The sequence below is a fragment of the Phocoena phocoena genome, chromosome 9 (genome assembly GCF_963924675.1).
Source record: "Phocoena phocoena chromosome 9, mPhoPho1.1, whole genome shotgun sequence".
NCBI classification, from domain to species: domain Eukaryota; kingdom Metazoa; phylum Chordata; class Mammalia; order Artiodactyla; family Phocoenidae; genus Phocoena; species Phocoena phocoena.
Window position 1 is genome coordinate 9,988,343 of NC_089227.1, and position 25,244 is coordinate 10,013,586.

At 44.6% G+C, this 25,244-nt stretch overlaps 1 protein-coding gene across 2 annotated transcripts; it reads left to right on the forward strand.

Moving 5' to 3' along the window:
- Positions 1-3,694: 3,694 nt before the first annotated feature.
- Positions 3,695-24,945, forward strand: COA1 (cytochrome c oxidase assembly factor 1). Of its 2 annotated transcripts, XM_065884166.1 has the most exons (5): positions 3,695-3,699; positions 16,603-16,702; positions 18,609-18,757; positions 23,928-24,004; positions 24,846-24,945. In XM_065884166.1, the coding sequence occupies exons 2-5, from the start codon at positions 16,618-16,620 to the stop codon at positions 24,943-24,945; spliced, it is 411 nt and encodes a 136-aa protein (XP_065740238.1). In that variant the 5' UTR covers positions 3,695-3,699; positions 16,603-16,617. The 2 variants fall into 2 exon arrangements, with proteins under 2 accessions (XP_065740238.1, XP_065740239.1); XM_065884167.1 differs by lacking the exon at positions 3,695-3,699 and having other exon boundaries at positions 16,322-16,702.
- The last annotated feature ends 299 nt before the right edge of the window (positions 24,946-25,244 follow it).

Below are 25,244 nucleotides of genomic sequence, written 5' to 3' on the forward strand. Positions count from 1 at the left end.
GGTTTGTCAGTTTTGTTTATCTTTTCAAGAAACCACCTCATAATTTTGTTGAGCCTTTCTATTTTTTTTCCTGGTCTCAGTTTCATCAATTTCTTTTCTGATCTTTGCTCTTTTCTCCCTTCTGCTAACACTGAACTTAGTTTATTCTTCTTTTTGTAATTCCCTGAAATATAAAGTTAGGTTGTTTATTTGAGACCTTTTTTTAAAATATAGGTGTTTATTGTTATCTTCCTCTCTTGCTCTCTTCCTTTGTCAATTGATTATTTTCAATGGTGGTACGCTTTGGCTCCCTTTTTTAAGAAGAGAAAAAAATCTTTTGTGTATGTATGTAGGTTTTTGCTTTGTGATTTCCACAAGACTTTCATAATACATCTTATAGATATAACAGTCTACTTTAAAGTTAACTGCAATTTAATTTCAATCACATACCAAAAAACTACCCTTTTATTCCCCCTACATTTTATGGGGTTTTTTTTTGGTCACAGTTTATATCTTATCATATTGTATATCCATTAACAAATTGTTGTAGCTATAGTACTTCTTCCCTTTAACCTTTATACTAGAGTTAAGTGATTAACATACCACTATGTTGGAGTTTTCTGAATTTGACTACTTAACTTGCATATTTTCATATGTTTTCATGTTACTATTTAGTGTACTTACTTTTTTTTTTTTTTTTGCGGTATGCAGGCCTCTCCTGTTGCAGAGCACAGGCTCCGGAAGCGCAGGCTCAGCAGCCATGGCTCACGGGCCCAGCTGCTCCGCGGCATGTGGGATCTTCCCAGACCGGGGCGCGAACCCGTGTCCCCTGCATCGACAGGTGGACTCTCAACCACTGCGCCACCAGGGAAGCCCCTAGTGTACTTACTTTTTAGCTTGAAGATCTTTTTGTTGTTTTTTTTTTTGCGGTATGCGGGCCTCTCACTGCTGTGGCCTCTCCCGTTGCAGAGCACAGGCTGCGGACACGCAGGCTCAGCGGCCATGGCTCACGGGCCCAGCTGCTCCGCAGCATGTGGGATCCTCCCAGACCGGGGCACGAACCCGTGTCCCCCGCATCGGCAGGTGGACTCTCAACCACTGCACCAACAGGGAAGCCCCGAAGATCTTCTTTTAACATATTTGGTAAGGCAGGTCTAGTGATAATGAAGTACCTCAGCCTTTTTTTTTTTTTTTTGGTCTGGGAAACTTTTTCTCTCTCCTTCATTTCTTAAGGACGACTTTGCTAGATAACGGATTCTTGGTTGGCATTGTTTTCTTTCAGCACTTTGAATATATCATCGTACTCTCTCCCAGCCTGTAAGGTTTCTGCTAGAAGCCCACTGATAGTGTGAGGAGGGTTCCCTTGTAAGTGACAAGCTTCTTTTCTCTTGCTGCTCTTGAGGTTCTCTGTCTCTTAAGTTTGAAAGTTATAATGTATCCTGGAGAAGTTATCTTTGGATTGAATTGTTTAGAGATCTATGAGCTTCAAGAACTTAGATGTCCAAACTCTCCCCATTTTGGGTAGTTCTCCACCACTATTTCTTTAAACAAGCTTTCTGCCCTTTCTCTGTTTCTTCTTCTGGGACTCCCATAATGCATTGTTTATTTCTTCTAATGGTGTCCCATAAGTTCTGTAGGCTTTCTTCATTCCTTTTCATTCTTTTTTCTTTTTGTTTCTCTGATTGGATAATTTCAAATGACCTGTCTTTGAGTTCATTGATTGTTTTTTCTGTTTGATCTAGTCTGCTGTTGAAGCTCTCTATTGAATTCTTCAGTTCAGTGACTGTATTTTTCAGCTCCAAAATTTGTTTGGTACTTGCTTATGTTTTCTATCTTTTTGTTGTACTTCTCATTTTGTTCTTGTATTGTTTTCCTGATTTCATTAAATTGTTTATCTGTGTTCCCTTGTAGCTCTCTGACCATCTTTATAACAGTTTTTTGAATTCTTTGTCAGGCAGTTCGTCTGTCTCCGTTTTGGGGGGAGGTCAGTTACTGGAAATTTACTGATGTTTTTGTGGTGTCAGTTTTCCTTGTTTCTTTCTGGTTGCTGTAGGCATCTGTGTATTTGAGGCAGCAGTCACTTCTAGACTTTATGGACTGACTTCACTAAGGAAAGACCTTCACCTGCAGGTGGCGGCCCACTGGACTGTGCTGTAAACCTGGGTCCAGTGGTGCGGGGTGCCAAGTGTACGGGTGCGTGGCACCTACAGGCCCCATGGGTGCGTGGTATCTTGTCAGTTCAAGCAGCAGGAATCCACTACACCGACAACTGTGAGAGCCAGAGGCGGTCCATAGTGTCTGCAAGGGCTCGAGGTCCTCAGCAGCGTCTGTAGGTCCAGCGGCTATGTACCAGGACAGGCAGTGGTGGTGGCCAGAGCTGGTGCCACGTGCTTGGCTGCGAGGGCTGCTGCAGCCTGTGTGGGCTGGATTGGCTGCAGATACATGCGCAGCGGCAAGGTCAGAGGTTCAGTGGCAGGGTCAGGGGCCAACTCTAGGAGACCTGGCCGTTAGAGTTGACTTGTGAGTCTGTAGGAGCTAGCCACGGGGCATGCATGGTTTTGGAGCCGGTATCTGGAATCAAGGCTGGTGAGCATAGAGGTGTGGCTGCTGGGACTGTCTTGGGCACATGTGAGGTGCAGGCCAGTGACAGGAGTTGGGGCGTGCTCTGGGTGCCTGAGCCGCTCTGGGGACCTGGGCTGTCACCATACACTTGTGTGGCTTCAGGGGCTTGCTGCAGGCGTGTGCGTGGCGTTGGAGGCCGGTGATGGGAGTTGGCGCCAGTGGCCTGCAGGGGCTGGCTGCCAGCATGTGCAGCTGTGCAGACCAGTGACGAGTCAGAGTCTCATGTGGGCCTTAGCTGTTGGTGTGCACATGTGTGGCTGCAGGGGCCATAGGGGCAGGCACATCGGTGGGGGTCAGCTGCAGGGGTCCAGGCTGGTGTCTCGTTTGCACGCAGCTGCAGCAGCCTGAGTTGGCTGCAGGGGAGGATCCTGGGCTCAAGTGGGAAGTCGTGGGGAAGGAATGGGGAGGGACTCCAGCCCTGTTGTCAGAGTGAAAACCTGTGGGTGAAAATCTCAGGTGAAATCTGCAGGGGGTCTACAGCAGGCAGTGCTGCCTTCTGGTTTCTTCAGCTGTGAAACCTACTGGGGTCCTCTGTGGAGCAGTCGGCTGGGGCGTGCAGTGAGGTCCTCAGTGATGAAGGCTGCCAGCTCTGCAGTGTCCACCAGGCCTGTTGCTGGTGAAAGCTGCTGGGATCCTCTGCAGAGCAGGCCACTGGGAACTGTGTTACTCCTGCCACATGGCTGGTATTGGTAGCCCCGGCCCTCCTTCCTGTTCCGAGCTCTCTCTCCATACGTGTCAGCTTTGCTTGTCTCTGGTGGGGTGAAACTGCAGCAGGTCCTGTGTGCCATGCCCCGAAAGGGTGGGGAAGCTAGTCACTCACCTGCTTTCCTTTTCCTGGCAAGGAGAACTGTCTCGCATGGGGGAGTTCCCTCTTGGCACTGAGCAGTGCTGGCCTGGGGGATGGGCTGGTGAAGGCAAAGTCAGACTTTCTTCTTACCTTTTTTGTGCAGTTATCCTCGGGCTTTCTCACCCACTCTGTTGCGGATGCTCCTTAAGTGGATTCCTGAGCTCTCCAGGAGCGATTTTCATTCATGGATAGCTGTCTGATCGTTATTTGTTGGGAGATGGAGGCTGGGGTCTCTTTACTCTGCCTTATTGGTGATGACATCCTGTGTTGTGTGTTTTTTACCTGCCCCCCCCCACCTTTGGGGAGGAAAAATATTTTATGCATAGAGAATTATTCAGTGTGCAATATTTGGGATCCAGACTTCTCTTGCCCAATATGGTGTTTCTGAGGTTTATTTTCACTTGTTCATTTTCATTGATGTACTGTGTGTCATTGTGTGAACATACAGCAGTTGTTTTGTTCTCCATTCCGTCATTGAGGATATTCTTATTTGGGGCCTATTATAAATAACATGGCTAGGAACATCTTCTGTGTGCTTTTTGTTGTATGTACGTATGTACGTTTTTCTATATATCTTGGAGTGGGATTTCTGGGTTATTGGGTATGTACGTGTACACTTTAATAGATATTGTCAAACAGTAGTTTATGGTGCTTTTACTAACTTATACTCCAGCAGCAGTATATGAGAGTTCTCGTTTCTTTGTGGAGATGCATGTAAAGCTCTCACATGTTTAGTAATTATGTGGTAGCTATTTTTGTTTTTATGATGATGACTCCCAGGTACCTTACTTAGGCACCTGGATTGGTTCTATCTACCGCAGTAGGGAATGCAGGAAGGGGGGAGCTGGCACGGCAGAGAGGAAGGTAGGGGAAGGAGCTCACTTGGGGATATGTGTAAGTGTTTAATAGAGGTTTAGTTTAAGCACAGAAGGGATGCCTGGCCTAGATACAGAGATTTGGGAATCATCTTAGTAGACCCAAATTCAAGTCATTGAATAAGATCTTAGGTGAAGATTGGGATGGGGACGGAAGTTGGGGGTGGAAGTGGGGACATAATGTGTATTAGTTTGCTATGGCTGTCACGACAAAATACAACAGACCGGGTGGCTTAAACAACAGAAATTTATTTCCTCACATTTCTAGAGGTGTCATCAATTTCGGTTTCTTCTGAAACCTCTCTCCTTTGCTTGAAGATGGCCATCTTCTCCCTTTGTCTTCACGTGGTCCTTTCTCTGTTTGCCCACATGTCTCTGTGCAAATTTCCTCTTATAAGGACACCAGTCATAATTGGATTAGGGCCTACCCTAAAGACCTCACTGTAACTTAATTACCTCTTTAAAGACCTTATTTTCAAATACAGTTACATTCTGAGATACTGGGTATTAGGGCTTCAACATATGAATTTTGTGGTGAGTGGAGGGGGAGGCAGTTCAGCCTGTAACATAGAATAAGGGAGAATATAGGACAGGTAGAGGACTACAGATTGCAGTAAGGAACTTAAGAGGACTGGCCAGAGAAGTACAAGGAAAATAGGTAGAGGGTTGAGTCAAATAAAGGGAGGGTTTCAGGGATGGTAGAGTCAACCACAGGCCTCCCAGATTCTAAATCTAGTCACTGATACCGAATTGTTTTACTTTTCTAAATTCTTTTTCTAAAATGGAGACTTTCAGTAGAAATGCTGAAGTAAATGTTTAATAGGGTTTGCCTTACTCAACCTCACTTGAAAAATAGTTACGAATCAGAGTCTATTATATGAAGTTTTGGATGCCAGAACATACTGAATGTATTGTTGCTGTGTTTTCACATCTTTAAGAGAATGGCCTTGAAACGTATTTTGTTCAAACAGATGAGACATCGTGAGATTTAGAAATCCTAGTTTACTATTTAAAGCTTATTCTACAAGACTCTTGTATCATTTCTGAATTCTAACTGCATTGTAGTTCAGAATGCTCAAAATATTTGTGAGGCGGTTTAAGGATAATGATAAATTCTGTGAAATCACTCTGCTACGTGCCGTGTCCTCCAGCCTTGTTATTATGCTTCGTATCGGACATCTGTTCACTTCTTTGCATCTCCACTGCCACCAGCTAGTCCAGCTGCCATCACCTTTGGTGTGGACTACCACAGAAGACTTTTAACTGGACTTCCTGCTTCCTTCTTGCCCTTTCTAGAGAAACCAAAAAAAAAAAAAACCAAGCCAGAGCGTGTCATCCCCTGATTGAAATCTTCAGCAGTTTCTCATTACACCTGGACTTAAATTCAAACTCAGCACCATACCCTGTAAAGATCTGTGTGGTGAAGACCCTGCCTGCCCTCATTTACCACACTAGCCTGCTTTCTGCTGCTTGCACAGACCAAGCCGGTGGCTGCTTTAGGGCCTTAGCCTGGTTTACTTGCCCTTCCCTGGGTTTTCAGATTACTCCTTCAGTCTCAACTCAGATCTTGGCAGGGAGGCCTTCCCTCACTCCACAGCTAAAACTGCTCTTTCCCCCTTTCACTTTCTAGCATGTCACATGTATGTATGTATGTATGTAAGTAGGTGAGTAGGTTAGTTTTGTAAGCAACTGCAAAATCGTCCTCCAGAGTGGATGTACACTCCCACCAGCAGTGGTTGCTCCACATCCAGCATTTAGTGTTGTCAGTGTTTTGGATTTTAGCAGTTCTGATAGGTGCCTAATGGTATCTCATTGTTGTTTTAATTTGTAATTTCTGAATAACATTTGACATTGAGTGTCTTGTCATATGCTTATGTCATCTTTATGTCTTTGTTGAACTGTTCACATTTTTTGCCCATTTTTAATTAGGTGATTCATTTTCTTATTGTGTTCTTAACTGAGCTTTATGAGTTCTTTGTATACTTTGGATAAAAGTCCTTTATCAGATACGTCTTTTGCAAATATTTTCTCCTAGTCTGTGGCTTGTCTTCTCAGTCTCTGAACACTATTTTTTCCAAAGTATTTATCACTAACTAAAACAGTCTTATTGTTTGTCTCCTCCCACTACAGTGTAAAATCCATGAACAACTAACTGTCTTGTTCTCTTCTGTATTTCCAGTGCACAACATGGTGCCTGGTATTTTGGATGCAGTTGACAAATATTTGTTGACTGAATGGATAACAACTGTTAACGTTTCTAGTTTGTTTAAGTCTTACTGAAAATGGCATTAAGCTGATTTAAGTTCTCCCGTCTTATTTAAAACTCTGTCAAAATGTTACCATTTTAGGGCTTCCCTGGTGGTGCAGTGGTTGAGAGTCCTCCTGCCGATGCACGGGACATGGGTTCGTGCACCAGTCCGGGAAGATCCCACATGCCGCGGAGCGGCTGGGCCCGTGAGCCATGGCCGCTGAGCCTGCGCGTCCGGATCCTGTGCTCCGCAACCGGAGAGGCCACAAGAGTGAGAGGCCCGTGTACCGCAAAAAAAAAAAAAATTACCATTTTAATCTTCAAAATTAAGGATAATAGCCACTTGTAGTAGTATGAGATGAATTTCCACAGTGGTTCAGATTAATTGGTTTAAGATACATAATTACTGATCTACACTTGCTTTACCCTCTCATGAGTTGTACAGATTTATTCTCCAGGAAGTAGTCACAGGATTGGGTGGTGAGAACAGGAGAAACAAAGCCTTACAAAGCCTTATGGGATGAATGCTGCCTGTTAGACACTGGAAAATCTCACTGTGTTCAGATATGTATACATGCATACACACACACACACACACACACACACACACACGTTGAATCTTGCAAGGTTAAAAAATTATGCAGATTCCCTGTTGTTGATTGCTTTTTGTTGACTGGATTTGTAAAAGATGGAAAATGATATGTTGGTCTCCTACTGTGGTTGTTTCCAATTTTTTTTATATGTTTTCTTTAGTTGTTTTTAGCTGTATATTTTTAGTGTTATGTTGTTTGCCCATTAATTTTTATAACTATTATATTTTTGTCTATTTTTATCCCAGTTAACGCTTTTTGCCTTGAATTCTACTCTTTGAATGTTTCCACTCTGCTTTGTTCTTGTATGAATATGCCAAGTCTTCCATTTTTAAGCCTTTCATTGCTTTTTAAACTTTTGCTCTTAAAAGTGACATATATTTGAAGGAGTTGTTTTTTTAAAAAATCCTTTTAGAAAAGCTTTTTATTTATTTATTTTTGGCTGCGTTGGGTATTTGTTGCTGCACCGGGCCATCTCTAGTTTCAGTGAGCGGGGGCTACCCTTCGTTGCGGTGCACAGGCTTCTTGTTGCAGTGGCTTCTCTTGTTGCGGAGCACGGGCTCTAGGTGCATGGGCTTCGGTAGTTGTGGCGTGCAGGCTTTAGAGCACAGGCTCAGTAGTTGTGGCACACGGGCTTAGTTGCTCCGCAGCATGTGGGGTCTTCCTAGGCCGGGGCTTGAACCCCTGTTCCCTGCATTGGCAGGCGGATTCTTAACCACTGGGCCACCAGGTGAGTCCCTAGAAAAGCTTTTAAAAGATGTTTTGGTTTTCTATTGCTGCATAACACACCATCTCAAAACTTAGTGGCTTTAAACTTAGAACCATTTTGTTAAGTCTCATGATGTATGGTTGCAACAGCTGGATGGTTCTTCTGTTCCATGGTTATTCTGCTGGTACTGTAGTCATGTGGTGGCTCACTTAGACTGGAATGTCCATGAAGGATGGCTGGGCTCAACTGGGATCTTGGAACCATGGGGCATGTGTGTCTGTCTATCTGCTATCTGTGCTATCATCTAGTCTCAGTCCTCTCCCTTACCAAGTGGCCTCTTCACTTACTCTTTTTATGTGATCTCTATAGCAGGGCAGGGTAACCACACTTCTTAGATGACAGCTTGGAACTCCCAAGAGTGCTAGTGGAAGGCCAGGCCTCCTTCAAGCTGAGGCATGGAACTGCCACAGCATCAGTTTGGCCTCATTCTGTTGGCTAAAATGAGTACTAGTGCCAGCCCAGGTTCATGTGAGAGGGTGTAAACACCAGGAGGTGTGGTTCACTGAGGGACAAATTGGGAACCTACCTACCACAATATGAGAGTTTAAATCCTTCAGGTTTTTTTTTTTGCGGTACGCGGGCCTCTCACTGTTGTGGCCTCTCCCGTTGCGGAGCACAGGCTCCGGACGCGCAGGCTCAGCAGCCATGGCTCACGGGCCTAGCCGCTCTGCGGCATGTGGGATCTTCCCGGACCGGGGCACGAACCCGCGTCCCCTGCATCGGCAGGCGGACTCTCTACTGCGCCACCAGGGAAGCCCTGGATTTATCTTTTGATGAAATGTAGTATATCTTAACTAATGTTTCAGGAAGGCTCTGTAGATTATAATACCTGAGTTCTTTCCAAATTTATAATGCCTTCCTCTGTCTTCACACAGTTTGATTGGTTATAGAGTTGTTTTGGGTTTTTTTTGGGGGGGGTGGGGAGGGGGCTTGAGGGATCTTAGTTCCCCGACCAGGGATCGAACCCTGGTCCTCGGCAGTGAAAGCACCAACTCCTAACCACTGGACCGCCAGGGAATTCCCGGTTACAGTGTTTTTGGATCACATTCTGTGCTTCTCAGGAGTTTATTGTTATTATTCCATTGTCTTTGGGAATTCATTGTCCTTTATGGGTATACCTTTTTAGGGCACTGGATTCTTCTTTTTTAAAAAATTTTTTTTCATGTAAAGTTTTTGCCAGTGAGGGATGGCAAATGGATCTGGAACACGGTGTGTGTGCAGTTTCGTCTTTTTTCAACTCTGTCAAGTTTTCTTCTAGTATAATTTTGTTTTGTCTCTTCTTCCATTTAACAGCTATTACAGTGATCAGGTTTGGTAGATCTTAATTCTATAAAATTGGCATTTGTCATTTTCTCTATGTTTGCTCTTTCATTCCACATTATGGGAAAACGTCTTGAATGTAACTTCCTCATTATGAATTCAGCTTTTCTGCCATGTTAATTCTGCTGTTTTTCTCCAATGCTAATGGCAGGTCTGCTGTTGCATTTTCAGGTTTCCTTGAAATCTCCTTATCTGAGTTTTTCCCATTTCCTTCTTAGCATGATGTCTCTTTATTCCTGTTGTACTCGGTTCTTACAGGCAGTGTCTTTCAGTAACTAATTATGTGTCTAGATCGATGCTCTTTTCCATATTATTTTATTTCTTGGAGTGAATTGTTGCCACTGCCAGTCCTGTGTCTACTTACTGTGGGGTTGTACTGATAAGGATTGTAGTCTCGGAATGGATATAGAAAAGGAACTTCCGGATGGGGTAGGGAGAGTGGCTGTCAGGACTCACCCACTCTGGGGCTGGCTGCCTGTTTCCTGATTGCTACAAACCCAGAAACTTTGGGCTAGGGGTGGAGAGAGGCGAAGGGCTGCTGCACCCTCTTCCCATGCACTTCCTGGCCACTGTGCTCTTACCCTTCAGAGGCGGGGCTGCAGTTGGCCACTGGAGTGTGTCTCTGTCTTCATTCACACTGTAATTAGTGGAAATTTCTCCCAGATTTGAGTAAATTGTTATTGTTCAAAGTAGGCTCTACTTTTCTCGTGTGTGTCTTTGTAGGTGTTTTTTTTGTTTGTTTGTTTTGTACAATTAACTGCCTTTATTTAAACTATATTTTTTAAATTTTATTTTATTTATTTTTTATACAGCAGGTTCTTATTAGTTATCTGTTTTATACATATTAGTGTATATATGTCAATCCCAATCTCCCAGTTCATCCCACCACCATCCCCTGCCCTCAACATTTTTAACTCAGCTTAACCAAGGGGGAAAGCTGACTCGTGCCAGGGTGCTTGCCTGGGGTTATCCTGAATTCAGAATAGAGATGATTCCTCTAGAAGCCTTTGGTTATTCTAAGACTCCAGAGCCGAAACTGGTAAGCTGGCACTAATGTTTCTATGCTTAAGTTTTTAAATGCTTACCTTCTTAGTCTTTTAATTTGGGGGAAGGGGCTTCAACAACAGAAATTTATTTTCTCACAGTTCTGGAGACTGGGAGTTGGAGACCAGGGTGTTGGCAGGTTGGTTTCTTCTGAGGCCTCTCTCCTTGGCTTGCAGGTGGTCTCGTTCTTCCCATGGTTTTCTCTGTGCACCTGCATCCCTGGCGTCTCTTCCTCTTCATATGAGGACACTAGTCATAATGGATTAGAGCTCTACCCTACTGGCCTCATTTTAACATAATCACCTTTTTTTTTTTCTTTTTCATTTTTACTGAGGTATAATTGACAAATAAAATTGTAAGATATTTAAAGTATACAACTGTGGTGATTTGATATACATAACGTAAACACTGTGAAAGCATCCATCCCTTAACATTTATTTATTTATTTTTGGTGAGAACATTTATGTTCTTTTAGTTTTTAAAAAAATCTTTTATCACACTTACTTGCATGCTGTTATACTTTTGGATTTTATTATTAGCCTTTTTTGTCTCCCTTATCTCAAATATAATTTCATTCTTTTAAAGTTTAGCCCTGTTTTATTTCTTTTTTGCTATTCCTACTTCTTAAATTCTGTTTTTTCCTCTATTGGTCTTTTTGGCTTTATTCCTTCCTTATTCTTTCACTCTAATTTTAATTCTTACTGCCTTAATTTTTTCATGTCTGTTTTCTTAAGCCTGATTCTCTCCCCTCCTCTGCCCTCCCTCCCCATCATGGTTTCATTTTATAAAGGCTGGAAGGATGTGTAGTCCTTAAGAGTGGCAGTAGCTATGGGCAGTGTCATTCAACAAATAGGGAAGACCTCTCTGTCCTTCTCCTTCTGAGTGGATTTTATGTCTCTTTGTTCTGTCTTGACCCCTGAAATTATGACTTGGGGATACAGTGGCACCTGTGAACTTTTGGAGTGGCTTTTGGACAGCGCGTATCACTTGTATGAGAGACTGATTATTCTGGTATCTGTGGTCTGTAATGTGTGTTTCGTCGCTCAGTGGAAAGACCAGGGCCTCCGGTGTCAAGACAGATGCATGTCATAGCTCTGGCGTGGAATAGCTTTGTGACCCTGAGCTGCTCCTCAGGGGATTCTGATGTGCACAGAGGTTGAGGTTGCACCACGGTACTGCTTCTACTCTTCCCAGGTCAGATCCTGCCTGTGGCTGGAACCCTCAGGGGAGCTTCTGTTCATTGCCCTAGCGATATTCTGTAGACCTCCTTCATCCGGTCGGGGACTCGAGGGGAGGCAGCCAGGAGGGCCCTCCTGCCCTGTGCCAGCTCCCGCAGCTGTCTAACAGATTGTCCTTTGGCTCTAGAAAGGGATTCAGTACTTTGAAAAAAGTTTGTAGACCACTGGCCTTTGGAGGCTGAAGTCACCCTTCGTATATCAGAGCAGAGCTACTTAGGACTGCTTTCTGGAGAGACCTTGCCTGTACTTTGTTCCGTCTTCCTGTGGCTAACCAGTCCCTTAATTTTCAAAATGGGTCGCGACCCTTTCCGCTTGGTTAACGGTAAAGCAAAAAAATTCTTTTCTTAATTGGCTGTGTAATAGACTAATTGAATTTAAGTTTCTAGCAGATTTTCACATCAAGTTTAAATATTTCCAGTTCTTATCAAAAGCTTAGTTTTAAAATGTCACATTCTTAGAGGTAGCCTAAAGTCTATCTCTAGTTTTACAGCACCTTTTTGAATTTTTTCTGTGAGATTAGGGCCTGCTGAAACACTCTATTCAAAAGCTAGCTGACGGAGCAGGTAAACTGAAGCTGGTTAAACAGGAGTAGAGTCTGAGCCCCCTTTCTCGCCTCCCACCCCAGTCCCTTCACCCCGCTTTGGCAAATGGAGAGCAGGTCGATCACGACTGCCTTACCTCTCCACGGAGTCAAGGTAGCCCAGCAGAGCTTCCTACCGAGTCCTCACTGCTTGGGACACTTGTAAAATTCTGTTTATGTTTTTTTCGTGGACTGTGATTGTGGTTTTCATTATGAAATGTTACAAAAAATAGTCATTTGAAAGTTATGAACTTAAAGAGAAAAATCTGGGGGTGCTGTTTGTAACACCAGCCACTTGAGAGATTCCCGTTTGGAACATGTGTGGGAGAGATCTTTCTCAGGCTTGGTGTGTTATTAGCAGGTGTGGTACTCCTCCATGGATGCTCTGGACCTTGTAGATGCCGAGGCTGCCTTTTCTGCTGAGCAGATAGGAAGCTCAGTGTCAAATCCGTGGCCACCTTGAGGAAATGTCTAGTGCATGACAGTGTGTAATTTGGGACACTAACTTTACCCCAGCTGTGTTTCTTTTCTTAAAATTATTTTCCATTTGTCTTCATTTCCTCATCCATTTATTTACTTCTCTTCTGATATGCATGTCCTTGTTAGCCCCATCATCCTTTTTGGACGAAGTTGGTGTACAAATTAGCAAATACATAAGAACGGTCCTAAATATTTTAAGAAACCACCCTCTTGATCCAGCCTTACTGCGCTGGTCTGAGTTGTCGCAGAAGTCACCTGGCTGCTCGCGCCGCACCCCTCTCCTCCCACTTGCAGCTCCTCACCTGCAGAGCAGACCCAGCAGCGCAGGGTAGAGGGCCTTTCAGTAACTGCCTCTATTTCTAGGCCTAGAAGCGCAGGGTAGAGGGCCTTTCTGAGCAGTAACCGCCTCTATTTCTAGACCCATTTCCTGTGGCTCCCCTTCTGCTCCCCGTACTTCTGCAGCTCTCGTTTCTGCCCGTCTGTTCTCCCTCTGCTCGTCATTTCTGCAAATCTGAAGCCCTCTTCCTACCCCTTCACCTCCTTCTGCTGAGTCGGTTTCCTCTGTGAAACCTTTGCTGATCCCCTCCAGGCAGGGCCGACCACTTCCTGGGTGCTGCTTCCTCTCTTGGTGCACACATGGGGGCACACTAACTGGGCTGCTCGCCCGTGGGCGCCTTTGTGCAAATTAGAACAAGGCACTTTATACAGCTTCCAAATGCTGGAAACCCATCTTAATGAGTGTGTGAGTCTAGGCCGTTTACCCTGTGAGTGGTGCCTTGTGTGTGTGTGTGTGTGTGTGTGTGTAGGGGTGGGTGTGCCTGACTGTGCGGTTGTGCTCCGTGGCCTCGTCTGTGTTGAAATTTGTGTGAATTGTCTGTATCCCCAGCACCATCTGTCTGACCCAGGGCAGGTCCTCAACAACCATTTGCTGATAAGCCAAAGGAAAGAAGAGCAAAGGTGTGAATACCTGCCACGCTTTTGTCTGGAAAAATAGCAGGGAAGGCACACCTGACAACGCCTTTTGCACTGAACGTTATAAATATATTGTAATGCCAAGACATTTTTTTTTTTCTTCACATCTCAGTGTCTCTGAAATCACAGATATCTTAGTCAGTGTGTAATGGTGGGTGAGGGCACAGCCCTGGAGCTGGACTGCCTGGGTCTGAATCCCAGGTCTGCCACATACACACTTATTTGTGTGAATCTGGACGTGTTACTTAACCTTTCTGTGTCTCAGTTTACTGGTCTGTAAAATGGGGATGATAACAGTAGTTCGTACTTCATGCGGGTTGTTGTGAGAATTCAGTGAACCCTTATATGTGCAGTGCTTGGAATACCACCAGGCACATAGTCGCAAGAGATATGAGTGTTAGCTATTATCAGTATCATAAATGGCTACATGTGCACTTACTGTTGTTTCTTTTTAACCCTGAGATGCTGTTTTAGTCCACTGGAGTACAGCTTACATGGATAGCATCTCGTGTCGGTGTCTGTGGACTGGTCCCATTACATGTGCTGCGGTCCCACACCATCTCCCGCCCACACCAGTTTTCTGGTTGCTGCACCAAAACATGCACGGTAGAGAGGAAACCAGCAGGCGTTGTTTCTTCTGCATATGGCAGAGGAGTCAGAGGGAGCAGCCAGGGCCCTGTATAGATAAGGCTCCTTTCAGAACTTCAGCGTAACGTCTTGCATGCTCTGAAGCTTAGACCGGTAAGAAATCTTGGCTGTGTAAAACTAGAAACCAGAAAGAACTGGGTTTGAAAAAGTGATTTTATTTATTTATTTTTTGGCTGCACTGTGGGGCTTGTGGGATCTTAGTTCCCCGACCAGGGATTGAACCCAGGCCCCTCGGCAGTGAGAGCGCGGAGTCCTAACCACTGGGCCGCCAGGCAAGTCCCTGAAAAAGTGATTTTAATGTAAAGTTTTTGTCTGATTGCAGGGCAGCTTTACTTTGATGATTTTCAAGGAAGCTGGGCTACGAAGTGGCGGAAGGTAATGGCTGTTCTGGGGCCAAGTTCCCCATCGGAAGCCTCCGGGGTGTGCTCAGGTTAGACAGTAGATGAACGTCGCTCCCCAGATAGTTGTGGGTTCACCTGGTCTTCAGTGCTGACCTGTGGCTGCAAGGCCACGTGAGGGGATGGGGTGGCTCGTCGCTGAACTGTGTAGGATGACTTTTCCCTCGTCTCTCACGCTCGCTTTGGCAGCTGCAGCCGTGCGGAACTCTGCTCGCTGCCCCGCCCTGTTGAGCTCTCCTTCAGGTTAAGCAAGGTCTGACTAATGCATTCTTTGGAGATGCTCTGCTCGTTTTTCTTATGAGACTGAATGGCTCTTCCCAGATCACATCACTGCAATTGACTTGACCCTCAACTTTGAGAAAACTCTTACCTACTCTGCAGCACAGCCGAAACTTCCACAGCAGCTGGAGAACATTGATTTGGGGGTTCGGCACCTTTTTCTTAGTTGAACAAAACAGTATATAAGTAAATAATACAGGGATGATCCGAAACTTCACCCTTTTAATTCGATTTATCTAAACTCTGGATTTGATGATATTTCTGTGTAGAACTGGTCAACTTTAGCCCTGTCAGAGGGTGTGTTTAATGATCAGTTCCCAGAAAGAGTATCCACATGAGGAACTTTCTCCAACAGGCCTCCTTCCCTTCGGGATTCACTTACCTTCAGGTGTCAGAAATGAGAGGCAGTTGTTCTTACTCTCGTATTCTAGAAAGTGGAGAAGCAGATAGTGAGAATGTTTACCTGGACTCGGATCAGCCAGTGGAGGCATTAGCATTACCCCTAGTTCTGCACTGTGCACCCCTTTAGGTCACATCAAAGGCTTTGTTTTCTAAAGAAGCACATACAGTCTAGGGTTAAATATGCAAACGGGGACGTACATACTTACGGTTTATCTTTTCCTTTATGTAAGCCTGGAGTTTCCAGCTCTGCCCCAAATCTTTTTTTTTATTTTTTTGAGAAACGTCAGCACAGAGGGCAGAGGAATTACGTTATAGGGTGAGGATGCCCCGATGCAGCCTGTGTGGTCAGAGCCAACTGGAAGCCCACAGAGAACCTGACTCACAGGCGTATTCTCTTAGGTCTTTTCTTTTTTTAATTGGCTGTCAACATTTAGAATTCAGGCAATTTTACATAAAAGACCTCTTGAAAAATCGGAAGATCCCTCCAGGCTTGGCCCGCGTAGTGAAGTTAGCTGGAGCCGGGTTGAAGCTGCCTGTCGGCATTTCTCAGGGGCTGCTCGTTTATGTGATTTGTCTTGGCGGTGGGCGCCTTTGAACTGTGACTCATCTAAGCCGGTGTCCTCCTCTGCTTTATGGCCAGGTATCAAACACTTTCCAGAAAGGCCTGGGTGTGAGCGGTGGTTAAAAGGCCACCAGGAAGGAGAATAATTGGTGCCATCGAGACCCACGTGCTGCTTCTAGTCCCACTTGGCCTTCAGGGGATGGGAGTTTAGGCCGGCTGGGCTGGGTGCCCTGAATTTGCTGAGCTGTCTCCTTCCTGTCCATCTCTTCATTAAGCCTGAAAGTCAGGACCACCGTGTCCTCATCCAGGGGGTGGGATGGATGTTTTTCAAAATATGAACGAAAGCAGCCAGAGACCACCCTGGCCCATTCGGAGGCTTACAAGCCCAGCTATTGCAACAAAAGGATAAGCTTCCTGTTTACCAGACGGCGTGAGACAAAGTGGTTGTACTTCCTGGCTCTGCGGGACTTGGCACACAGGCTGTGTTCTGTCCCTCAGGACAGCAGGGCTGAATGCCGGCTCTGTGCTCAGCCCTTGCCCCCATGGCCTGGGTCCTGGATGCGGGCCACCCTTGGGAGGGCACTTTGGCTTGGGCTCCAGAACCGGCCCTGGCGTTCTGAGAGGGAAGGTGGCCTCGCCTCCTTGCTGGCTTCCTCCTTAGCTTTCCTTTCCCTGTGGGGTCCAATCCAGGCAGCGGCGCTTGGCATGAACCTGAATCTAACCATAAATTCACATCTTTTGTTTTTCAGTCTCTAGGAAGCAGAATGTCAGTGCCTCTGGGGAAACAGGTCTTTTTTACCGGTGTGGCGGCTAGCGGGGGCTGCGCCCTTTTGTACTACCTGATGCAGAGTAAGTATCCGATGAAGCGCCCGAGGCGGGGCGCCTCCTAGTTGTCTCTCCCCGTTCCTCCATCAAAGGAAATACTTCAGATGCTTTCAGCAGGTTAGAGAAAGAAGGAAAGGGCTATTTTTAGAAGCCAGTAAGCCATTCCATTGGCTATAGCTTCCTTCTTATCCTGTAATCCCAGTTTTCCCAGGAGCCACAAGAACAAATCAAAGGAATAGGACCCATTTGCATAAGAAGCCTCAGAAAAGCAAGATGGGCTTTCACTCCAGTGCACAAGCAGTAGATCCATCAAGACTTCTGAGGTCAGAGAAAGAACAGAGGGAAGGGGGACACCAGATGGTTCACAGGTGTGGAAAACTGGCTCTTTCTCAAGCGTCCTCGGCCTGTTTGCCTTGCCATTCTCTGCTGTTGATTTACTGGAGGACGGGACCTTGCGCAGCGGGCTCTGGCAAGAGCCGAAAATAAAAGCAGTGTCCAGGCTGGCAAAATCCTGGCAGATGCAGCTTCCAGCCCTCTGCACCCAAATTTGAATTTGTAAAGACAGGCCGCGGTTATTGTGAGCAGCCGAGACATTTAAGGGCATTTCCACGCCACTGGTTGCAAAGCAGCAGCAGTAGTTTTCTCCAGACTGACCTTCTTTGAAGATATTCTATGCCCGCCCAGCTTGGCTTCTCACCCTGACTCCGCAGCCCGTTACTTCCTGCCAGGATGTGAGGGTCACCCGCGGCCCCGGCCTCTCCGCCCGCTCTTCCCCACCTTCCTTCAGGGCGGGCCCAGAGGCCTGCGAGTCTGGTGGCGGCGGAGAGGAGCATTCCCAGGGATAATTCAGACCGGAACAACTCAGCAGCCCCTCCCCTCTGCCAGGACCTGACGGGAATGAGTACACTTTCAGGTCCTGGGCCTGGCAGCCCTTCCCCTTTAGGAGGCTGGGGTCGGCTGACAGCGATAGTCCAGTGGGCTCTGCAGCCAACTCCGGCTCTAGACTAGCTGTGTGGCCTTATGGGGGGGGTGGGTCTGGCTTCTTCCTGGGCCTCAGTTATCCGTGTGACGAGGGGTAATATTAGTGCCTGTATGCGAGGATGTTGTAAATATTAATCTCACAACTTGTGGGATGCTGAGAAATCGCTCAGTGAAGATGAACTGTCTGGACCCAGCCTCTGCTTCTCCTCAGGGCTGGCACCTCGTTCATGCCTGCAGCATCCCCTCTCCTGGGAGGCGGCACTGGAGGGGCATTCTCCTTGGCCTCTGCAGGCTCAAGCCGCCTTTCCAGTCCATTACTGTGGTTGGGCCTACAGAGGGAAGTCTGTCTTGTTGCCAAACACAAAACCTTACTTGGGAAGCTCACCGTCCTTCGCTCTCTCCTTGGGGCGGCTTGTCCCACCTAGCATTTTCAGGGAGGTGCTTCCTGGAGTTCCTAGTAGCCTTTGGGCCAAGGATACCTGAGGCTGAGAGCAGTTTGTAAGCTTTATCTACATGAAATGTTGGCGTACATCTATAAACTTGACAAGTTAGCGTTTAGTCGTAGGTTCTGGCCCCAGCTCTGCCTCGGATTAGCTGTACCACTTTGAAAGAAAAGTTAGAGACGATCTGATCAGACCCCTTAGACGAAGAGAGGCAACGAATGAGGTGAGGAAATAAGAGGTGAAGAAATTGAGGCACAGAAAGGTCCAGTACCTTGCTCAAGGTCATCTGCCACATCGCTGCAGATGCTGACTTCCTATGTTTTAGTTTTGGAGTCTCTAAAATGGACAGTTCAGGGTAGATGGTCCCTAATGATAATTCCACCCATAAATTTCATGTTTCTGTTTCCATGTTGTACATGAATTACATCATCTCACTTTCTAGGGAGAGTATACCTGACCAAGTTCAATTAAAAAAAAAAAATGTAACCTTTTTCTTTCCCACTTAGAAACTTTTTCCAGGGCTTCCTATTACCAGTTGGCGTTGGAGCATCTGCACAGCCACCCTGAGGCACTGGAAGCTCTGGGCACTCCTCTCAACGTTCACTATCTCCGACTCACCGACAAGTACAACTTCGTGGACATTGCTGATGCAAAGGTAACGCGCTCCCCCTGCAAACTGCAGGCTGGGTGCCTACTGAGCTGAGGAGGGGCTGCCGTCCTCCGGGAGGAGTCTTGGAGGAAGCTGGAGAAAGATGTGGGATGGGGAAACGCGCTACGTACAACTGCCGCTAGGTGGTACCTAGCACCGTTTTAAAAAGCCTTATGGATTAATTTATTTTCATATAGATTTTTTCCTTTCTGGGGAATTGATGTGGCACGGAAAGCCCTGTTTGTGCTCAGGTCGCCATCTTGAATGGGAGGTTGTAGAGAAATGGTCAGTGGTGGTTTGCCAGTATTTCAGCTTTGAACTTGAAATACACCTAAACTCTAGTTCTAAAGCTTATTTACATTGCTTCCATGGAATGCCAGTCCATTTTTTCAGCTGTATCGTATCTTCTTTTATAGTTCAACTGATAAAACTCAACTGAATATAAGATGCAGAAGGCTTTCAGGGAGTTTATAGTTTAAAATTCCAGCATAAGACAGGGTGAAGCAAATGCCTTAGTAGAGGCCTAGGAGGGAGAGGTTAGTGGCCTGGGATGTGGTTGTGATGACAGGGAAGGCCACGCTGAGCAGCTTGTACACGAAGGCACACCGCTGTGCTCCCTGCCAGTGTGTCCTCAGCAGAGGTACAGCTGCCCAGGGAGGGTGTGGGCAAGGAGAACGGGCTGAGGCAACCAGAGGGCTGTGACATCGTCTTGTGAGGTGTGTGCACTTAATTGTGACAAGCAGAAGCCCTGAAATATTTGGAGGACAAGAGTGAGCTGATCTGACCTAGTTTATTTTTTGTTGTTGTTTTTATTATTTTTTTGTGTGTGTGGTACGCGGGCCTCTCACTGCTGTGGCCTCTCCCGTTGCGGAGCACAGGCTCCGGACGCGCAGGCTCCGGACGCGCAGGCTCAGCGGCCATGGCTCACGGGCCCAGCCGCTCCGCGGCATGTGGGATCTTCCCAGACCGGGGCACAAACCCGTGTCCCCTGCATCGGCAGGCGGACTCTCAACCACTGCACTACTGGGGAAGCCCAGTTTTTATTATTTTTAATGGAAATAGTTTTATTAGAGATATTTTCCCCCTAACTACAAAAGCAATTCGTGCTCAAGTATTCTGATAAGGATAATTGATGATTTTTAAAAAAAATTTAATTGATGTATAGTGATTCAGTTGTTTGTTGTTACAGATTATATTATAGGTTATTACAAGATATTGAATATAGTTCCTTGTGCTGTACAGTAAATCCTTGTTGCTTATCTATTTTATATATAGTAGTATGTATCTGTTAATCCCATACTCCTAATTTACCCCTTCCCCTTTGGTAACCATAAATTTGTTTTCTGTGTCTGTGAGTAAATAAATTCATTTTTATTATTTTTTAGATTCTTCATATAAGTGATATCGTATAGTGTTTGTCTTTCTCTGTATGACTTATTTCACTAAGCATAATATTCTCTAGGTCCATCCATGTTGCTGCAAATGGAAATATTTCATTCTTTTTCATAGCTGAGTAATAGTCCATTGTGTGGTGTGTGTGTGTGTATACATACATACATCTTCTTAAGCCAATTGTCTACTGATGGGCCCTTGAGTTGTTTCCATGTCTTGGCTATTATAAATAGTGCTGCTATGAACATTGGGCTGCATGTATCTGAATTACAGTTTTTGTTTTTTCCATATATATACACAGGAGTGGTATTGCTGGATCATACGGTAGCTCTATTTTTAGTTTTTTAAGGAACCTCCACACTGTTCTCCATAGTGGCTGCACCAATTTACATTCCCACCAACAGTGTAGAAGAGTTCGTTTTTCTCCATACCCTTTCTAGCATTTATTATTTGTAGATTTTTTGATGATAGCATTCTGACTGGTGTGATACCTCATTGTGGTTTTGATTTGTATTTCTCTAATAATTAGCAGTATTGAGCATCTTTTCATATGCTTGTTGGCCATCTGCAGGTCTTCTTTGGAAAAACGTCTATATAGGTCTTCTGCTCACTTGTTGATTGGGTTGTTCGTTTTTTTGCTGTTGAGTTGTATGAGCTGTTTGTATATTTTGGGTATTAACCCGTCGTCGGTTGCATCGTTTGCAAATATTTTCTCCCATTCCGTAGGTTATCCTTTTGTTTTGTTGATGGTTTCCTTTGCTGTGTACAGGCTTTTAAGTTTGATTAGGTCCCATTTGTTTATTTTTGCTTTTATTTCTTTTGCCTTGGGAGACTGATCTAAGAAAATATTGCTACAATTTATGTCAAGGAGTGTTTTGCCTATGTTCTCTTCTAGATATTTTATGGTATCGTCTTATATTTAGGTCTTTAAATCATTTTGATTTTATTTTTGTATATAGTGTGAGGGAACGTTCTAATACCATTTATTTACATGTAGCTGTCCAGCTTTCCCAGCACCACTTGTTGAAGAGACTGTCTTTTCTCTGTAGTATATTCTTGCCTCCTTTGTTGTAGATTAATTGACCATAGGTGTGTGAGTTTATTTCTGGGCTCTCTATTCTGTTCCATTGATTTATCTTTTTCTTTTGGTGCCAATACCATGGTGTTTTGAGGCTTTGTAGTATGGCCTGAAGTCTGGAAGTGTTACGCCTCCAGCTTTGTTCATTTTTCTCAGGGTTGCTTTGGCAATTCTGGGTCTTTTGTGGTTCCATATAAATTTTAGGATTATTCTAGTTCTGTGAAAAATGTCATGGGTAATTTGATAGGGGTTGCACGAAACCTGTAGATTGCTTTGGGTAGTGTGGTCATTTTAACAATATTCTTCCAATCCAGGAGTGCGGGATATTTTTCCATTTCTTTGAATCCTCTTCAGTTTCCTTTATCAGTGTTCTATAGTTGTCAGCATATAGGTGTTTTGCCCCCTTGGTTAAGTTTATTCCTAGAGTATTTTATGTTTTTTGAAGCGATTTTAAATGGGACTGTTTTACTTTCTGATATTTCATTAATAGTGTAAAGAAACGCAACAGATGAGTACAAATTAACCTTGTATCCTGCTACCTTGGTGAATTCATTTATTACTCCTAATAGTTTCTGTGTGGTGGTTTTAGGTTCTCTGTGTAGAGTATCAGGTCATCTGCAAATAGTGACAGTTTTACCTCTTTCCGTCCAGTCTGCATACTTTTTCTTTTGTGTGTGTGTGTCTGATTGCTGTGGCAAAGACTTGCGGTAATGCTATGTCGAATAGAAGTGGTGAGTGAGCAGCCTTGTCTTGTTCCTGAATTTAGCAGGAAGGCTTTCAGCTTTTTACTGTTGAGTATTATGTTGGCTGTGGGTTTGTCATAAGTGGTCTTTATTATGTTGAGATGTGTTCCCTCTATACCTACTTTGGTGAAAGATTTTATCATGAATGGTTGTTGAATTTTTATCAACTGCTTTTTCTGCATCTGTTGTGGTGATCATGTGTTTTTTGTTAATGTGGTGTATCACATTTGACTGATTTGTGTATGTTCAACCATCCTTGTGACCCTGGAATGAATCCAACTTGATCATGGTGTATGATCCTTTTTATGTATCGTTGGATTTGGTTTGCTAATATTTTGTTGAGGTTTTTTTTTTCATCTATATTCATCAGAGATATTGGCTTGTAATTATCTTTTTCTGGTAGTGTCTTTATTTGGTTTTGGGTGCTGGTGACCTCATAGAATGAATTTGGAGGTGTTCCCTCCTCCTCAGTTTTTTTTAAAATACTTTGGTAGAATTCCCCAGTGAAGCCATCTGGTCCTGGACTTTGTTTGCAGGGGATTTTTGCAGTGATCAGTCTGTTCAAATTATGTGTTTCTTCTTGATTCGGTCTTGGCAGGCTGTATGCTTCTAGAAACTCGTCCATTTCTTCTGTGTTGTCCAATTTGTTGGCATATAACTGTTCATAGTATTCTCTTAGGATTCTGTATCTCTGTGATAACTGTTGTTATTCCTCCTCTTTCATTTATTACTTTATCTGGGTCCTCTCTATTTCTTGGTGAGCCTGGCTAGAGGTTTGTTGATTTTGTTTATCTTTTCAAAAACCCAGCTCTTGGTTATACTGATCTTTTCTGATCTATTTATTTCCTCTCTGATCTTTATTATTTCCTTCCTTCTGCTGACTTTGTTCTTTTTCTGACTTCTTTAAAGATGGTAGGTTAGATTGAGATTTTTATTTCTTGAGGAGGGTGTGTTTTGCTATCAGCTCTCCTCTTAGAACTGCTTTATGGTCCAGGTCAGAGTATGGACCAATTTGCTAGAACTGCTTTATGGTCCAGGTCAGAGTATGGACCAATTTGCTAGAAATAGTTCCCCCTTTTATTAAACAGTGGACTTTTTTTGTTTTTGGTTTTTTTTTCTATTTTATTATGAACGTTTCAAACATACAGAAAATATCAAAGAACTTATGCTGTGGAGCCCATGTATCTGCCACCTGGATTCTGTAACTAACATTTTCTCAGTGTGCTTTTCTCCCACGCCTGTTTGTCTAGCTCTACCTTATTTGTTCTTGCAACCTGTCTATCTTATTACTTTCAAATATCCATACATTTCACCTTTAAATACATAAGCCATATATATCATTAACTAGAGCTCAATATATATTTTTTGAGGTAAAATTTACATTGTGAAAGGTGCACATCTAACTAACTGTCCTGATGAGTTTTAACAAATGCATCCACCTGTGCACCTCAGGCCCCTACCTCCATGTAGACTGTTCCCTCACCTGAGAGCTGCCTCCTGCTCTTCCCACTTGGTCCTCTCACATCCCCACAGCTCCAGCAGAGGCGCCTTCTGACATTTTTTTCCCAACCTAGTTTGGTCTAAGACATGGAATCATGCGTTATATACTCTTGGGTAAGGCTCTTTCACTCTACATGTTTTTGACCTTTATCCATGTTGTTGCATATATCGGTAGTTCTTTTTTAACCGTGGATTTAAAAAATAATCATTGCAAGTACTCAGAACATTGAGTTTGGCACATAAGGTCTCCTTGCCAGATAGGAGCACTGCCATTGACCTCACCAGGACATCCAGAGAGGGGCAGGGCATTTGAAGGGAGCCAGATGGAAAATAAGGTGAATTCTTCAGCTAGGCTCAAGTTCGAAAACAACCAGGTTCTGTGGATAATCACTGGATTTCATAGGTTATCTCTTAAGAGGACAGCACTATATATACACTTACCTCTCTCATTTTATACCCCCAGTTGAAGATTCCTGTCTCTGGACCCAAGTCAGAGGGCTATCTCTATGTCACCTCATCCAGAGATGCCCCCTTTAAGAGGTATGATGGGAAAGTGGGTGGGAATCAGGCAGCAGGAGGAGAACCTTCTGATGGAAACGATTTCTGTTTTGAATTTTAGTTATATGATTGTGGCAGTAAGAATTAGTTTTTCAAAGCTTGAGAAGTTTCACAGCTTGGACAGCATGCCGCTACTTGGGCTCTTAAGCTCAGTCCAGACATTTTATCCAGCGCACGCTACTGAATTTGAAGAACTTTACAGTTGTAGTGGTTTAGGTCTGCCATAACTTGATGCTATGTCGCAGCTTCCAACACTGCTGCCTCCGTCATTACAAATGAATAAAGGCATGGGGTCCTGTTCCAGAATTATTCGTCACATTCTTTAAATAAGCTCTCTACCCCATTAATTGGCTTTTCTTGTCTGGTTGCCAGTAGCTACACTCACTCACTTCCCCCACGGGAAGCCTCTCTCAGAGATGTTTGCTGTTTAGCCAGGATGTGTTTTAATTCTCAAGGACAAAAGGAGCAGGCAGCCCCTGCCTGGCTCCCCTGGACTCACTGCCCCCCTGAGCCTGGGATTAGTGGAGGAGCTGGCCAGCTTCCAGCCCGGAGCTGGAGGTCGGGGGGATTAGGAAACGGGGAGGAGTGAGCTGCTCCTCTTCCCTGGTGCCAGCCATTCATCGGTAAAACTTGCCTTGATGGTGATGCTGGTTAAATCATGTGAGCCTGGAACAGAAGGTTAAAACGTTAACATACTGCTAACATAAAATAGCGTTTAAAAAACTTAAGACATTCCTAACAACTGCTTTTTTCCTTTTAAACCATGTCTGTCTTTTGCCTCAGTGTTTTGTTGATTAGAGACTATACTTTTGGTTTCTCTCAGGTGGAACCTTCAGGAGGTCTTCTTAGAGCTCAAGGATGGCCAGCAGATTCCGCTGTTCAAGCCCAGTGGGGAGAACAGCAATGAGTTGAAAAAGGAGTGAAGGTGATCAGCCCATCCTAGCCCGGCCTCCCTCCTCACCATGTGCGCCCCGTGGCTGCAGGCCAGCCCCCAGCTCGGGCTGGCTGCATGTGTGGGCATACAGTGATCTCAGGATCATTCTCATTTGACCACAGTGACCCCTGCTGAAGTTTTTAATTTCATCAGAAAGCTACTATAATTTATAAGAATTTGGAAGTTCTCTATATAGAAGCAGAAAGTTCTCTATATAGAAGCAAAGCACAGAATAAAAGGAATCAGTATTAATAATGTTGATTTCTCATCTCTCCCCTACCCCGATTT

Coding starts and splice junctions, on each gene's coding strand:
- COA1 (XM_065884166.1), top strand. CDS start 16,618: ATGTCAGTGCCTCTGGGGAAACAGGTCTTTTTTACCGGTGTGGCGGCT. Junction 16,703..18,608: donor TTTGTACTACCTGATGCAGA/GTAAGTATCCGA, acceptor TTTCCCACTTAG/AAACTTTTTCCAGGGCTTCC. Junction 24,005..24,845: donor AGAGATGCCCCCTTTAAGAG/GTATGATGGGAA, acceptor GGTTTCTCTCAG/GTGGAACCTTCAGGAGGTCT.